The sequence below is a fragment of the Sceloporus occidentalis genome, unplaced genomic scaffold (genome assembly GCF_023333645.1).
Source record: "Sceloporus occidentalis isolate IW3139 unplaced genomic scaffold, rSceOcc1.0.p SCAF_5, whole genome shotgun sequence".
In the NCBI taxonomy this organism is placed as follows: Eukaryota; Metazoa; Chordata; class Lepidosauria; order Squamata; family Phrynosomatidae; genus Sceloporus; species Sceloporus occidentalis.
The window spans coordinates 17,944,194-17,960,058 of record NW_028316985.1 but is presented as its reverse complement, the minus strand read 5'-3'; the positions used below and the strand labels follow the sequence as shown (position 1 = coordinate 17,960,058).

The 15,865-nt window shown below is 39.9% G+C and overlaps 1 protein-coding gene and 1 long non-coding RNA gene across 16 annotated transcripts in view; one reads left to right on the top strand and one right to left on the bottom strand.

Annotated features, from left to right (window-relative positions):
* The window catches only part of LOC149311718 (uncharacterized), a 107,342-nt gene that overhangs the window by 70,921 nt on the left and 20,556 nt on the right, over positions 1-15,865 (bottom strand). For 9 of the 10 annotated variants that reach the window (XR_016281483.1, XR_016281479.1, XR_016281478.1 and 6 more), the window contains one exon: positions 11,569-11,632. The exons of the other annotated variant lie outside the window; for it this stretch is intronic. This is a non-coding gene — a long non-coding RNA (uncharacterized LOC149311718). The remainder of the gene's footprint in view (positions 1-11,568; positions 11,633-15,865) is intronic. 10 annotated transcript variants of the gene reach the window in all.
* The window catches only part of LOC149311719 (voltage-dependent L-type calcium channel subunit alpha-1C-like), a 487,833-nt gene that overhangs the window by 457,611 nt on the left and 14,357 nt on the right, over positions 1-15,865 (top strand). For 4 of the 6 annotated variants that reach the window (XM_089527751.1, XM_089527748.1, XM_089527747.1 and 1 more), the window contains 5 exons: positions 1,085-1,111; positions 3,023-3,157; positions 7,391-7,500; positions 11,604-11,707; positions 13,940-14,260. In XM_089527751.1, the coding sequence (XP_089383877.1) occupies positions 1,085-1,111; positions 3,023-3,157; positions 7,391-7,500; positions 11,604-11,707; positions 13,940-14,260 (697 nt within the window). The remainder of the gene's footprint in view (positions 1-1,084; positions 1,112-3,022; positions 3,158-7,390; positions 7,501-11,603; positions 11,708-13,939; positions 14,261-15,865) is intronic. The other 2 variants (XM_089527750.1, XM_089527752.1) reach the window with 1 other exon arrangement.

The window sequence follows — 15,865 nt, the reverse complement described above, 5'->3', positions numbered from 1 at the left end:
ACGTAGCCAAGGGGGGGGTCCAGACCCCCCCTTCCGTTAGATACAATGAATGGTGCATGCTGCTGTGCCGCCGCACCCAAGCCCCATTATAATGGTGGAACTTAGTTTGGACCCCCCCTTCCCAAAATCCTGGCTACGTCCCTGCATTAAGAGACCCTTCTGATACAATGAGTTAAAATCCATAAGCCTGCTTGAATGAAGAAGTCTTTGCCTGCTGGCAAAAAACAGAATTGGGGGACAAGGCAATTCAGTATCCTGTGGGAGCAAATTCCATGGCCCAAGAACCTGTTTTTACCAAATGTGAGTGTGGTAGGACTAAGAGAAAGACCTCCTTAGAAGATCTTAACACTTGAGCAGGCACTATGAGATAACAGTCTTCAGACAGTCTGGACCCAAGTTGTGTAGGGTATTACAGGTCATAACTAGCATTTTAAATCTCCCTGGAAACCAGCAGCCAGCATAAGGCTAGCAGCCAACATAAGAATTACTATATTTGCAGGAACGTTTACGTAACTCTACACCAATATATCTGCCAGTATGCCTGTCAGTTTTAGCAAAACATAATTATCTACTGACACTACAAAAGATAAAGTAGTTCACAGAGCGTATATTTAAACTTGGAAATACACTTTCATAAAATGTAGTAGCTACCAACTTGGACAAATTTAAAAGGATTGGATAAATACATGAAATTTGGGGTTATCAATGGTTTCTAGTTAAAAAGACTATATTACCACCACTAATATCAAAGGCAGTATGTTTTTGTCTATCATTTCTGGGGGAGGTGAAAGAGGAGCTGCAATTGCATTCCTATCTTGCTAATGGCCTTCCCATAAACAGTTGCTTGTTAGTGTGTGGACAAAATGATAGCCTTTGGTCTGATCCAGCACAGCTTTTAGATTCTTAACTTTTATTATGTTTCTGAGAACAAGTATTCAATATACTGTACAGGATCTATTTCCTTGCTTTCCACTGAAAAATCAATATATATCGTATATATAACTGAATCTATTTTCTCTCTTCCTTTCCATTTATATTCCTGATTCTGTCATCTTTTCTTTCCAATGCTTCCCTGGTGGATTAGGACACATTGTTATGAAATGGTGGGGCGGTAGGTGCTCACCTTCCTGCTTTAATATATTTGTCATAGAAGTTAATGCACAAATGGATATTGAATTTAAAACATTCATTTCAGGATTTGTTTACTGATTTATTTATTATATCATTTGTATGCTGCCTTTCTCCCAGAAGGCAACAAGACAGCTCACAGATAAAAACAAAAATTGAAAACCACTACCATGTCAGGATGCACAGGGAAGCCATTGAAATCCACAAACACCTGGACAATTTCAACCGGAAAGAAGAAACCCTTAAAGTGAACAAAATTTGGCTACCAGTCCTGAGAAATAGCAAAATAAGGACTCAGCAAATGCAAATGGGAAACCATCCAGAGTCAGGGGCTTTCCCAGCAGATAATGATCACCAATTAGCAGACATTAATCCTCGTTTGCATTAGCCTCTCAGCCTGAGGCCAGCCATCAGCACAGAACAATACACATGCAAATCACACCTGCATTCCCAGGCTCACACAATATATATACACCCAGTTTTTTCAGGCAAAACGTCAGGAAGAAACTTTTCTGGAACATGGCCACATAGCCCCAAAAAACCACAAAAAACTATGGATGCCAGCCATGAAAGCCTTCGACTTTACATTAAAAAAATTTAAAAACCATTGCAATAAAAATTTTAACAGGTCTATGAAAGATCCAGTTTTCTGAAAATGATAGCAAAATAATATAACACTGGCGCGTTACAGACCGCCCGTTTGGGGCGGCCTGTATCCAGCCCTTTCCTCACCGGATCGGGACCTCAGCTGCCACAGCAACAGCCTCTCAGGCCCCGATCTGCCGCTTTCCAGGCCGCGGGGAAGCGGCAAAAGGCCGCTTCCCCACGGCCTGCAAGGGGTGTCCTTGAGGCTTCATGCCCAAGGACACCCAATGGCAGCGGGGAGGAGGAGATCCTTCCAGGGCCACGAAAAAGGCGCCCTAGGCGCCCTCACGCAGCACGAGGACATCACGTCTGCGCTGCCCCGTTTGGAGGCGGCACATTCGTGACGTCCTAATGGCGGCGCCCATGTGTATAGGGCACCACCATTTTGTACGTACCAGGTACGTACTAGGGTTAGGGTGTCCAGAAGGGACGCCATTTCCCAACCCTAGTATGTACCTGGTACGTACTTTACACACATTTGTAACGGGCCACTATTTCATATTAATTCACAATAAAGTGTTATGAATGTATTTTCTACCAAATATTCATAACTGGTGAGTATCACCAAAACAATAAGAAAGTGTTTTAGAAATAATTGAGCTGAACTGCATTCACAAACTCATTCTCTAAACAATAGTTTCATTCACTAAATAGGAATTTTGCCCTTCAACTAAATTGTTAGCACAATAACCAAAGCAAAGCCTTACTTCCCAACACCCAGATCTCCTTTTCCTAAAAATGCTTTTAGCAGATCAGTTGCAGGCAAGCAAGATGTTTAACTTTAAAATCTTGGTGCAGCATCAACAAGGGAGAAGTAATACGTACATAATCCAGAAGCAAACCTGAGGAGATATTTTACAGATCTATTTTTGTGTCAGATCTGTTTCTCTGAGGTTCTCATGCTGAGGTCTGTTGTTAGCTTGGAGCTTTGGTTTTATGTATTTGGGAGTGTTTGAGGAAAGTGTATAAATGTGCACATTGAACAGAAGCCTAACGCACATGCTTCCTATCTCCTTTCCCCATCCCAAAATTAAGCACTGTGAGCAAGAGCTGTATTACACCTTTCTCATAATTTAAATTTTCTGTGATTTTATTCTACAGATTTGTTAGAAAATAGCACAAAGGAGTCTGTACTTCCACTGTAATGTCTGCGAACTCTTTTCACTATGTGGAAATCATTATGATTGCTTCCTTGTGTTTTGTGAACTGCTTTGGGTCCAAAATAAAATAAAGACTTCTCTGTTCATAGATCATGTTCCAGAGACAGTCAAGTTGCTATAGTGTGTGAGGAGGAAGAGGCTTCTCAGGAGGAGGGAATGTATGATAAGCAACTGAATGAAGAAGATGAGTACTGTAGCGAACCAAGTCTACTGCCTAGTGAATTGTAAGTACACTTGTCCCTATATTCGCTAGGGTTAGGTGTACAAGACCCCTGTGAATATGGAAAAACCGGAAATAACAAAAACACCATGTTTTTACCTGAGAGGACACCTCTCTAGGAATCTGTAGGTCCTCCAGGGCAACTCTGTGGTCAATGTCCAACAGACACTGACCATAGAACTGCACTGGAGGAGCTATAAATGCTTAGTAGAGTATTCTCTCTAGGTCTTTCAGTGCAACTTTTAGTTAAAGTTGAACATCAAGTTGCACTGGAGGACCTAGATATTCCTAGAGATAACGTATTAATCAAATCCGTGAATAATCAAATCCGCAAATATCAAAGCTGCAAATATGGAGGGATGAGTGTATTTCATTGTTCCAGCAAGGCAGTTTTCTGAATTTTGCTATATGACAGAGGCAGGGGGAAATGTGTTCCTCCAAATATTTTTGCATTCACATAATCCATAGCCAATGGTGAATAATGATGAGAGGTACAGTCCAGTATCTGGAATGTCACACGTTCCCCATCCTTGGTTTTGGGGGACTAGAGTTGCACAATTTCCCCACATATTGTTCCCATTTATGTCTGATATTCCTTAAATATATTCTATATACATAATATCCCATATATTCTTGGTAGATAATGAGGGTAATAGTATGTCTACACTAACTCCATATCCATTCTTCCATAGGAAGTACGATCCTAATTTCCAATCCTAATTTGAAATCATATACAAACCATTGTTTACTGGTTCAGATGTAAGAAACAGCATGCAAAAGGGAAGGATTGCTGAACAAACAAATCCAATAATTCTTGAATTTCATTCTTGTATAGCCAGGCCTTGGTTGGTTTATCATAGAATCATAGAATCGTAGTTGCAAGAGACCACAAGGGCCATCCAGTCCAACCCCCTGCCATGCAGGAAATCACAATCAAAGCATCCCCAACAGATGGCCATCCAGCCTCTGTTTAAAGACCTCTAAGGAAGGAGACTCCACTACACGCCGAGGAAGTTTGTTCCACTGTCGGACAGCTTACTATCAGGAAGTTCCTCCTAATGTTGAGGTGGAATCTCTTTTCCTGGAGCTTGCATCCATTGTTCCGTGTTCTAGTCTCTGGAACAGCAGAAAACAAACTTGCTCCCTCCTCAACATGACATCCCTTCAAATATTTAAATAGGGCTATCATATCACCTCTTAAACTTCTCTTCTCCAGGCTAAACATCCCCAACTCCCTAAGTCATTCCTCATAGGGCATGGTTTCCAGACCTTTTACTGTTTTAGTTGCCCTCCTTTGGACATGCTCCAGTTTTTCAACATCCTTTTTTAATTGTGGTGCCCAGAACTGGACACAGTATTCCAGGTGGGGCTTGACCAAAGCAGACTAGAGTGGCACTATTACTTCCCTTGATCTAGACACTATACTTCTATTGATGCAGTCTAAAATCACATTGTCCTTGTTAGCTGCCGCATCGCACTGTTGACTCATATTCAACTTATGGTCTACTTGGACTCCAAGATCCCTTTCACACATAGTTTCATTCAGCCAAGTGTCCCCCATCCTATATCTGTGCATTTCATTTTTCCGCCCTAAGTGCAGTACCTTACATTTCTCCGTGTTGAATTTTATTTTGTTAGCTTTGGGCCAGTTTTCTAGTCTGTTCAGGTCATTTTGAATCTTGATCCTGTCTCCTGGAGTATTAGCTATTCCTCCTAATTTGGTGTCATCTGCAAATTTGATAAGTATGCCCCCAATTTTGTCCTCCAAGTCATTAATAAAGATGTTGAATAGCACTGGGCCCAGGACAGAACCCTGTGGGACCCCACTGGTCACTTCTCTCCAGGATGAAAAAGAGCCATTGTTGAGCACCCTTTGGGTTCGGCCGGTCAACCAATTACAAATCCATGTAACAATTACTTTGTCAAGCCCACATTTTACAAGTTTGTTTGCAAGAATATCATGGGGAACTTTGTCAAAGGCCTTACTGAAATCAAGATATACTATATCCACAGCATTCCCTTCATGTACCAAGCTGGTAATTTTATCAAAGAAAGAGATCAGATTTGTCTGGCATGACTTCTTTCTCTGAAATCCATGTTGACTTTTTGTGATTATGGAATTGCTTTCTAGATGTTCACAGACTCTCTTTTTAATGATCTGCTCTAGAATCTTTCCTGGTATTGATGTCAGACTAACTGGACGATAATTGTTTGGATCCTCTTTTTCCCCCCTTTTTGAAGATAGGGACAACGTTTGCCCTCCTCCAGTCTGCTGGGACTTCTGTTCTCCAGGAGTTCTCAAAGATTATTGCCAATGGCTCCGATATTACATTTGCCAGTTCTTTTAATACCCTTGGATGTAGTTCATCTGGTCCTCGAGACTTATATTCGTTTAGATTAAACAAGTATTCCCATACTATTTCTTTACTTATTCTGTGCTGAAATTCCTCTTTTCTGTCCTCTGCTCCATTATCCTCAGGTTGAGCACCCTTTGCCTTTTCTGAGAACACAGAGGCAAAGAAGGTGTTGAGTAATTCTGCCTTTTCTATGTCCCCTGTTAGCATCTTCTGCACGCAGTGGCCCTACCGTTTTCTTCTTCTTCCTTTTGCTGTGGACATAGCCAAAAAAGCCTTTTTTGTTGTTCTTAACCTCTCTAGCAAGCCTGAGTTCATTCTGTGCCTTGGCTTTTCTGACTTTACCCCTACACATGCCTGCTATTTCTTTGAATTCCTCTTTGGTGATTTCCCCCTTTTTCCATTTCTTATAAACAAGACCCACCCAGTAAAGAGAAACATATTCTGAATTCTGATTAACTGTAGGCCCAAACAGACAGGCCAAAATAAAGCTGCTTCAGGTCACTTTGGAGGTATGCTGTTAAAATGATGCATGCGTCCTAAAGGCCGGAAGCCACACCAATCCACATTCCAGTCCTAAGGACTGGAGCACAGCTTTGGCACAGCTTCTGGACTCTTAAGATGCATGTGTCATTTAAACAGCATACTTCCAAAATGACCCGAAGTAGCTTTACTTTGGCCTGTCTGTTCAGGCCCTGTATCACTATGCACAACTCCTGTGCCCAAACTACATGGTACTAAAAATACATCTTAGTCCTACTTCTAACCTTTGCTTGGCACACCATATTCAGTGTCTTCTGCAGAGGCATCAGATCTTTTCATTGCTTCTTTTAACCAGAGCTTTTTAAAATAACACAGGTATTTCTTTACCTTTTTAGTGTTTTCTATCATCCAGATTGGAGTCTGGATTGATCCTCCACAGGAGATATGTCAGAGAGTAACTTTTGGGGTCATGTGGGTTTGATTACTGGCCTGGCTGTTCCCACCAGGTGGGATCAACACCTTTCCTTTTTATCCTTTTCCTCCCCAACAAATCACCACTTGCTACATTGTGGCCTGCATAAGCTACTCTGATGGCTGCCCCTCATTATTTCACCCTTTTCTGCATTCCTTCTTTGATTGTTCCCTTTTTTCCCTTCTTGCCCCTTTCTGTGTGATCTACCCCAGTCTCTTGACAGTCCAGCAGAATCTGATATCAACATACAACATGAATAGGGTGGGTGACTGAGTGCCTACATTGGGTTCCTTTCTGCTGTAGCAACAAGGCTCTGGAAATTTAAGTTTGCTTGTTCCTCCCTCCCTCTTTTCCCCTATGAAAGCCTGTTCCCTGATCAAGGGTCAGAAGAGGCTCCTGGCAATGCTGCTCTTACTAAGCATGGCAGAGCTCATAAAGTTCAAGCACTGCATTCCAGAAATTGGGATGGTAGATTTTTCTGGCCAGTATTTATTACAGCCATTTCCTTCTTTCAATTATGCCTTGATCTGCTTGTATTAATTCTGCTTATGTTAAGCCTTGAGATTTAATATTGTATATTCCATTTCCATTCACCAGAGGAAATGGATTGCACTCCATGTAACCCAAGCATAATCTACATGAAAATTAGACTACCGCACGAAGGCAGAGGGTGCACCTCTTGGAACCAAATCAGCCCAACAGAAAAGCTATATGGCTTTCAACTCCTGTACTGGAACAGAGTTTTTTAAAGGACATGTTCCCTGTAATGAGTAAAACTGGGAGTAGGGGGAAATAACTCAGGACAGTCTGAGGACAGCCTTCAGTGTAGACTGAGCGCTGATCAATTAAAGAGCCACTCTGCAAACAGTGCCTGACTCCCATCTGTAGCTTAGATATCTTGGAGAAAATTTTTCCTATTCCATTACAGGCTCTCATACCAAGACGACGAACATAGACAGCTAACTCCAACTGAAGACAACAAACGAGAAGATACTTGGCACTCTCCAAAGAGTGGGTTCCTGCATTCCTCATCACTAAGTAATAATTTTGGCATGTTTTACAATACATATGCTGTCAAATTTCATTAAATGTTGCAAGCTTTGTTTTTTCTTATTCTGCTTCTTTAGAATCACATGAAGCTAGGGCCTAAATACACTACTAGTCCCAAGTACAGTAGAATCATGTAATCAGTTACTAATGATAAGTTAACACTTATGTAAATCTCATTGATTCTATTAATCTACTTTGGTTGGGACTAGCAATTAGATTTAGATCTGTATAGAAGATTTTTAACTTCAGTGAGGTTTTTTTCAGATTTTCACTAGTGCTTTATAGTTATGTTTTGGAATATATGGGACTCTGCCAATTTGACAGCTATGTCTGAAAAATACTGTGCAGGTTGTTTAACCATGTTATTAATTTAAACCTTTCAGTCAAAGTAGGAGTCTTGATTTTCCAAAATTGCAAATTAAATTATAAACCTAGATTTTTAAAGAAATATGTCCAATATCCTGCACTGACAGATGTAGCTACAATGACTGAGCTTCCCCAAAAAACTACCTCTTAAGCCAGGCAGTATCGCAACCAAAGGGTTGCCAAGGCACTACGGATCGGGGTGCTGAAAAATGACAAATATAGTAGTCTCAAGGGCACATGGAAACAGGCAGTTGGATAGACTTCCTGCCATAGCTGCTTGTTCCAATATGCCCCACAACTGGGAGAGTACTGCAGTCATTTCCTAGTGCCCTGATCTGTAGCACTTCAGAAACACTTTAGGTGAGATGCTGCCTGGCTTAACAACCATAAATGTAAATCCTAAAAGCTTCATGGTTGTAATTCCAGTTTTGTTGTTAATTGCTATTAAGTTAGCTTTGACATTTGGCAACTCTATGAATGAGACACCTCCAAGACACTCTGTCATCAACAATCCCCGTCAGCTCCTGCAAACCCAGGGCTGTTGTTTCCTTGAATGAGTCTACACACGCATAATGCAGTCTTTTCTTTTGCTACTGCCCCACACTCTACAAAGCATTATCATATTTTCTAATGAGTCATTTCATCTTATGATATAACCAGAGCCTCAGTTTAGTCATTTTGGCTTCAGGCTTGAGGACCATATTTCAAATGAACTGATTTTCTTTCTGTCCCCTCTCTTCACTGTCCAGCTTTCACAACAAAACATAGAAATGAGAAATATGATGGCATGAACGATCCTGACTTTGGTTTTTTTGTGGGTTTTTCGGGCTATGTGGCCATGTTCTAGAAGAGTTTCTTCTTCAGAGACTTTGCACTTCAGGATTTTATCTAGTTCCTTATAGCTGCCCTTATAAACCCTACTCTTCTTCTGATTTCTTAACTACACTTTCCATTTTGATTTATGACAGAGGCAAGGTATAGCAAGTCTTTCCCAATTTCAGTGTCTTCATCACACACTTTGAAATTGTGTAAATCACTTGCGGTCATTTTTTTGTTTGTTTTTGTTTTCTTAATGTCCAACTGTATCTCTGCTTTTGTATTTTTTCCATCACTTTCCTCAATAGTTGCCCCAAGTCTTTTCTATTTTCCGCTAGTAGTATGGTATTATCGCTTAAATTGTTGTTTATTTCTCCACCTGCTCCTTTATTTCACCTGTTTCTTCTGAATGTAATCCAGCTTTCCATATGATATGTTCTGCATATAAATAAAACAGATGGGATGATAAAATGTAGCCTTCCCTGACCCCTGCCAATTGGAAACTATTGCTTTTTCTGTACAGTGGGCCCTCCCCTTACGCAGGGGATCCATTCTGGATCCCCCCATGTAAGAAGAAATCCACATATGCTTGCACCTCATTGGAAACAATGGGGCACGTGCTCACTGCTCAGGGCAGTGTGCGCGCCATGAGTGTACACGCCATTTCTTTTATCATTGTGCAGCTTCCGCATAAGCTGGAAGCTGTGTATAGTGCGCTCGTGTATGGCACAGGCACACTGTATTTTGAGCTTATAGCGGACTCTTGTTCTTAATATAGGTTACACATAACCAGTCAAATGTTGGGGCACATCCATTTCTTCTAGAGTAATCCATGCTTTCTCATGATTGACACAATCAGAAACTTTACTATAATCTATAAAGCACAGACTGATTTTCTTTTGAAATTCTTTGGTGTGTCCCATAATCCAACATAGGTTTGCAATATTATCCTTTTTCTCAAGCCAATTTAGACACCTAGTATTTCTCACTTCATATACAGTAAAAGTTTTCATTGTAGCATTTTGAGCATCACTTTGCTTGCATAGAAGATTAACATTATGGTCCAATTATTACTGCAGTCCCCTTTGGTGTCCCCTTTGGGGGGACTGGAATGTGTATTAAGTGTTTGCAGTCTGCACACCATGTTTGGTTTCCCCTATTTGTTCACAGATTTTAGTTAGGATTTGAATGGATTCTTTTTCTGTAGCATCCTTCAATTGGTATGCCATTTGTTCCCGATGACTTATTCCTCCCAAGTGCTTTAAAAGCAGCTCCCACTTACATTCTAAAACTGTGGATTCATTGACAAAAGTTTTCTCCTTAAATAAATCTGTCTTCCCCTCATCTCTTTTATAGAGTTCTTCAGTGTACGGCTTCAAAAATATTTATACTTTTTTCTTGATCAGGCATTAGTCTCCTGCCAGTCATTTAGCATCCCTACTCTTGGTTTGAATTTCCCCTTGATTTTTCAGATCTTGTGGAAGAGCTTTGTTCTACCTTTTTTTATTTTCTTCCTCTGTTTATTTGCACTGATTACTAGCTCTCTTTGTCCTTATGTACAAATTGCTGGATAGTTGTGTTCAGCAACTCTGAACCTATTTTTCTCATCCTTTACTTTTGCTTCTTGGCTCTTCATAATTGTGTGAAGATTTTCATCTGTCATCCAATGAGGCATTGTTCATTCTGCATTCTTCACTGACCAACTATCCCTGGTTTTGATCCAGAGTTCTTCTGGCTCCTGGTCTATAAGGCTTAATAGCATAAATCTATCCTTTACATGGTGATAAATATTACAGGGGTGTCCTTTCAGTTTGTATTTTGACATGATGATTTATTTAGTGTACTTCTTTAGCTTTAGTCTAATTTTATTATATTATTATATCTGCTCCTGGTCTTGTTTTACAAAGACAATGCCAAGTGAAATGGGATAGTGAGAACCCCCATATGAGGTTCTTAAGTAGAGTGTTAATTTTTTAAAATGAACATGAAGAATATACACTGAGATACCACAAAGAACATACAATATCCATGGTAAGAAATTCATCTTAAGTATATTAATCATCCCCCAAATGCTTAATTTCAGAAACATCCATCTCCCCATATCAAGAGATATTTCAACCAGCAGCACAGGCAAACTCAGCTTAATCACCTGAGTATTATCCTGAGGAACCAATATACCTAAATATCTGCTAGCTACAGGTCATCAATGAAACTGTCAACTGGCAAACTGCTGGCAAACAGTTGAAATGAACTTAAGTCTAGACTATACAACTTCAGACTATGGGTTCACATGGTAGAAGAAGAAAAAATCCTATATAAAGAGAATTTGCTATCAAGTAGACGGGGTACAGTGTTGCTGTCTCCTTGACATTTTGTATGTTTCATTTTCTATATGTAAGCATAAAAATGCAAGAGTGAAATCTTGTTTCAAGTAAGTCCTCACCACCACTATGACATTGTAGCTTCCAGAAACAAGTTTACCACATCACTGAGAACTAGGCCATATACAACATCTGACAAGTGACATAATCCCAAACCTTGTTTGTCAACATAGCTTAAATGGGCAGGGAATTACACTTGTAGAGAGAATATACTAGGTGTATTTGTCCTTTTCTTTGCCTACTAGTTCTTTCCTGCAGATGTACTCACCTCCATATTTATCCTAGTCTCTGTTGTGCAAAAATTGTGTAAAAAATGCTGGTTGTGGTAGTTTCCGGGACAGTGCATATGTAAGGAAACACTGAGCATCCCTTTCAAATCAACAGTTATCTACTACATGTGTATGGCCCCTCAGTCTAGGTGACTGCAACATTGAGAACCTGTCTGCTTGCTAGCATGTAGTTCCCTATCATCTGGATTATGAAAATGCCTTACATTATCATCGTACATCTGTCCAATTGGCTTTGCAGATCGAAAAGCATCCTTTCATGTGGAGTGTCTAAAAAAACAGAAAAATAAGAGTGCAGAAGTCCCACAGAAGACAGTATTACCTTTGCATCTGGTACATCATCAGGTGAGCTTTCTTCTCAAAACACTTAACCACAGAATCTTACTCTATCTGAACAGCAGTGTACATAATCTGAGGATAAATCTGAGCCCAATTGTGTTCATTGAAGGGAGAAGTGACACTGATGACCAAAAATGCTGTTTATCCATTACATCTGCATCTTTTCCTGGAAAGAACAGATTGCTTACCTGTAACTGTGCTTCTTTGAGTGGTGAACTCATGCATGTGAGTGGAAATCTGTGAACTCACACATGTGAGTTCTTTTGCACCTACATAGTCTTTTGGAAATTTCTAGAGCTGAGCAGAGTGATTGTTGGTGGTATTCCTGCTCTTTTCCTCAGTCCTCATACACTGTACTGTAGAGGAGAAGATAACAATATAGGTAGAGTAAAGGTACTCCCATCAAAGAAGTGTGTGTATTATGTGAGTTCATAGGTGACCATTAAAATAACCTGTTACTTTTTTTTCTTTACAAGTAGCATCTTGTTAACATCTTGTTTTTCTTCATTTTCTTATTCACCCATGTGCCATATGCATGGGTGAATACCAAGCTGACTGGCCTAGAAGTGGTGTCATCGTCAATGGGAAAAGGAAGAAAAGACTACTCCCCCAAAGCAGGTGTTCCCACAAGCTTTGAGAACAAACATCTAGCAGAGACATATTGGTTAGAAAAGCTGCCAGAGCCACCATGGCTCTGGTTTACTGTCTTCTGATTGTAGGCAGCAAAAGCTTCCTGGCGAGCTTATAACACAACTGCATCATCATTGCAACTCACTTGGAAATTCATTGGGAAGATGCCAATACACCATTCCTTGAAATCTCATAAAAATAGTCAGTCTGTTTATCAAACAAAAGCCTTTGGTTCTAGCTATATAAAGGACCAAAACCCTCCAAATAAGCTGTCTCATTTGACATGGCATGGTTTTAAAAAATACAGGAAGTGTGACATGTTGAGACAACTGAAACTTTGATACCACTTTCAATAAGAAAGTGTTGTCTGGGGAGAACATCACCTTATCTTTATGGAGTAATAGGAGAGGCAAATCGCAGTAATAAGCTATAAGGTCACTTGTCCATCTGGCAGATGCAACTGCCTCCAGAATCATGGTTTTTGAGCATCTGAACTAGTGCCCTATCACTATCACTAACCTCCCATATTTGAGCAAATTGTTTGAACATGTGGTGGCTGTGTAGCTTCCAACATCCCCGAAAACAATTTAAAAATTGTTAAATTTTGACATAAAATAGTGATGGGAGGGCCTAGAGACTCTTACTGGACTGTAAAAAAAATTACCAAGTTGCTTTGTAAAATCAATTGGTTTTCAACATTACACTTTTTCAATGTTACACCAAGCAGAAAGGAGAGTCTATACATCTTAGGTCCAGTTCATACAATAGAATCATAGAATCATAGAGTTGGAAGAGACCGCAAGGGCCATCCAGTCCAACTAGCTGCCATGCAGGAAATCCAAATCAAAGCATCCCTGGCAGATGGCCATCCAGCCTCTGTTCTGCAAAAATTGCACATGAGGATGGTCATATGATTGATTGCTTGGAGGCCTGGTTGACTCAACCTTCCATCCTTTCATAGGTTGGAAAAATGAGTACCCAGCTTGTTGGGGGCAATTGGCTTACATATTGTAAATCACTAAGAGAGTGTTGAGTTCACTATTAAGCCGGTACAAAAATGTAAATACTACTTCTATTGCTTACCAGACTGTAAAAAAAAATTACAAAGTTCATTTGTAAAACCAACATGCCTTGTTCTTCACTACTGCTGATTCTCTTCTTTTTCCTATCTTATTCATCATCATATTTTAGGTCTTTTTACCAGGGAGGATAAAAATAGAGAATTCCATTAACTGATTCTATTAATCTTCCCAAATTTCTATATTCCATACTCAAAGGAATGAAATGGTAAAAAGCACATCTGATTATTTTGAATGTAAGGTGCTGGATTTCCAGTTCTATGTGAAGAGGAGATAGTCAAAGTTGCATATTAATCAATTGCTGTATTGGTTTTTCACCAATACAGAGGATATATGCTTTAAACAAAGTTTATTAAATAAAAGGCAGCAGAATATCAAAACAGTCCCATTTAAGTCATATAGATCAGACTAACTTCCAGTTAAACCTAATATTTTTTCAAGACATCTTTTACCATTTTCCCCTCATATTCTGATTCAGTCACTTGCAGTCATACTAATTTACTCTGTTCTCTTTTTTCTTTGTTTATAGGCACTAGCAGTTGCAGGTCTGAGTCCTCTTCAAAAAAGCCATTCACCCGTACGGTATACTCGGTCATGTGGCACACCCCCTGCTACACTCTGTGCACAAGACTGGCCACAGCAACCTATTCAAACACTACAACCTGAACAAGAGGAGTCTGATGAGAAGCTCAATAATAGTTTCCCATCAATATATTGCAGCTCCTTGTATTCTGAAAGCACCAGCTCTAGCAGCACTCGAAAAACTAGGCCAGTCTCCCTCACAGTTCCCAGCCATACAAGAGAGTGTGGCAGGCAATTTCATGGCAGTGCTAACAGCCTTGTTGAAGCGGTGAGTGGATGCAGTATTAGTAACAGTTGTAATAAAGACAATAACAGTTAAATCTATCTGTTTGCATGATATTCTAATTGATCAAAATTAGAATATCAGCCCACATCAGCCCCCACAGAATTCCTAAGGGCTGCACAACCAAAAACTTCATGGGGATATTTTTTAAAGAAGACACCAAGTATGCTCATCATGAACTCTGAGCCTTTTCTCAAAACCAGAAATGAGTGGAAGGTTGCTTCCTCTTTGAAAAGGGCAACTAAAACGGACCAGGAGGAGAACACAAAATGGTTGATTATACACTTGACAAGATACTATTGGTCATTTCTAACATAAAATAGGGATGGGAGGGGGTCTAGGGACCCTTACCAGACTGTAAAAACCAGTCCTGAGGCCATATATAACCTGCAGACCACATTTGGTCCACCCCAGGTATAGACAAGGGCTAACCTTTGTTGATGAAGAATGATTCATTTTAATCAGTTTATTTCAAAATTGTGTAGGTTGCTTTTAGAGTTTGTTGCTCAACTTTATTGTTTTGTAATGTTCGTAAAAGGCAGCTTTATAATATTCAGAAAGTCAGTTAATATATGATACAGTGCGCCCTTACCTTATGCGGGGGATCCATTCCAGACCCCTCCACATAAAGCAAATAGCGCGTATGCTTGAGCCCCATTGAAAATAATAGGGCTCGTGCATGGCGTGTGTGCCATTGCAACTCCGTCAGCATGGCTTTCAGCATAAGCTGAAAGCCATGTGAAAGGCTCCCATGTATGACATGGGCACACTGTAATTAGATATATCTTACTGAACTACCAATTCCATCCAGATGTATTGTTCTTCAGACTTGTGGGAACTCTTTTCTTGTCAAACCTTAATTAACAATAAACTTATTAAAGGAAAATAATTCAATAGGGAAATGTCTAGTAACTAGAGGTTTGGGAGCTGAAGGTTGTAAATGAGCTGTATCAGTATACTAAGTTTTCTAGTTTTCCTATCATTACTGCAAGCCCTGAAAACCAGAATTTCCATGTCTTTAACAAAAACTTTCTTTAAAAGCAATAGATTTATCTGCAGGCAGAAATAACCACAATACATGATAGAGTTGTTTAATGCTGTTAGACCTATTCAGTTAATTAATGTGCTGTTTTTTTCTCTGTAGCCAGAAAGCTGCCAGGAAATATGTTAGTCCAGATTGATGGTTCTAGAAGGAAAGGCCTAATCTGCTCCATTCATTCTGCAGTGTACATTTAAAGCAGCAGGAGCCAAATAAGGTTGCTAGGTCAGCAAACCCAGACCTTGAGATTTCCGGATCAAAACTGGAGACTCTGTGATGTCACATTCTCTGAACAACTGTGTTTTAATATATGGTTGATGCTTAATGACATCACCAGGTCCAGTCCCCTGTAAGTTAAATGAAAACACAAAGTCTGACAATAGAATTAGGATTTGTTTTCATACCAGCACATCCTTTTTCAGTTGTTTTTTTCAGCACATGCTCTCACACAGAAAATCTCCCAAGCTGTCTGTTTACACATGGGATGAGTCTACAAGCCATAGGCAATTTTTCAAACTTCTGACCAAGTCCACTGAGTTTGGGGAAAAAAT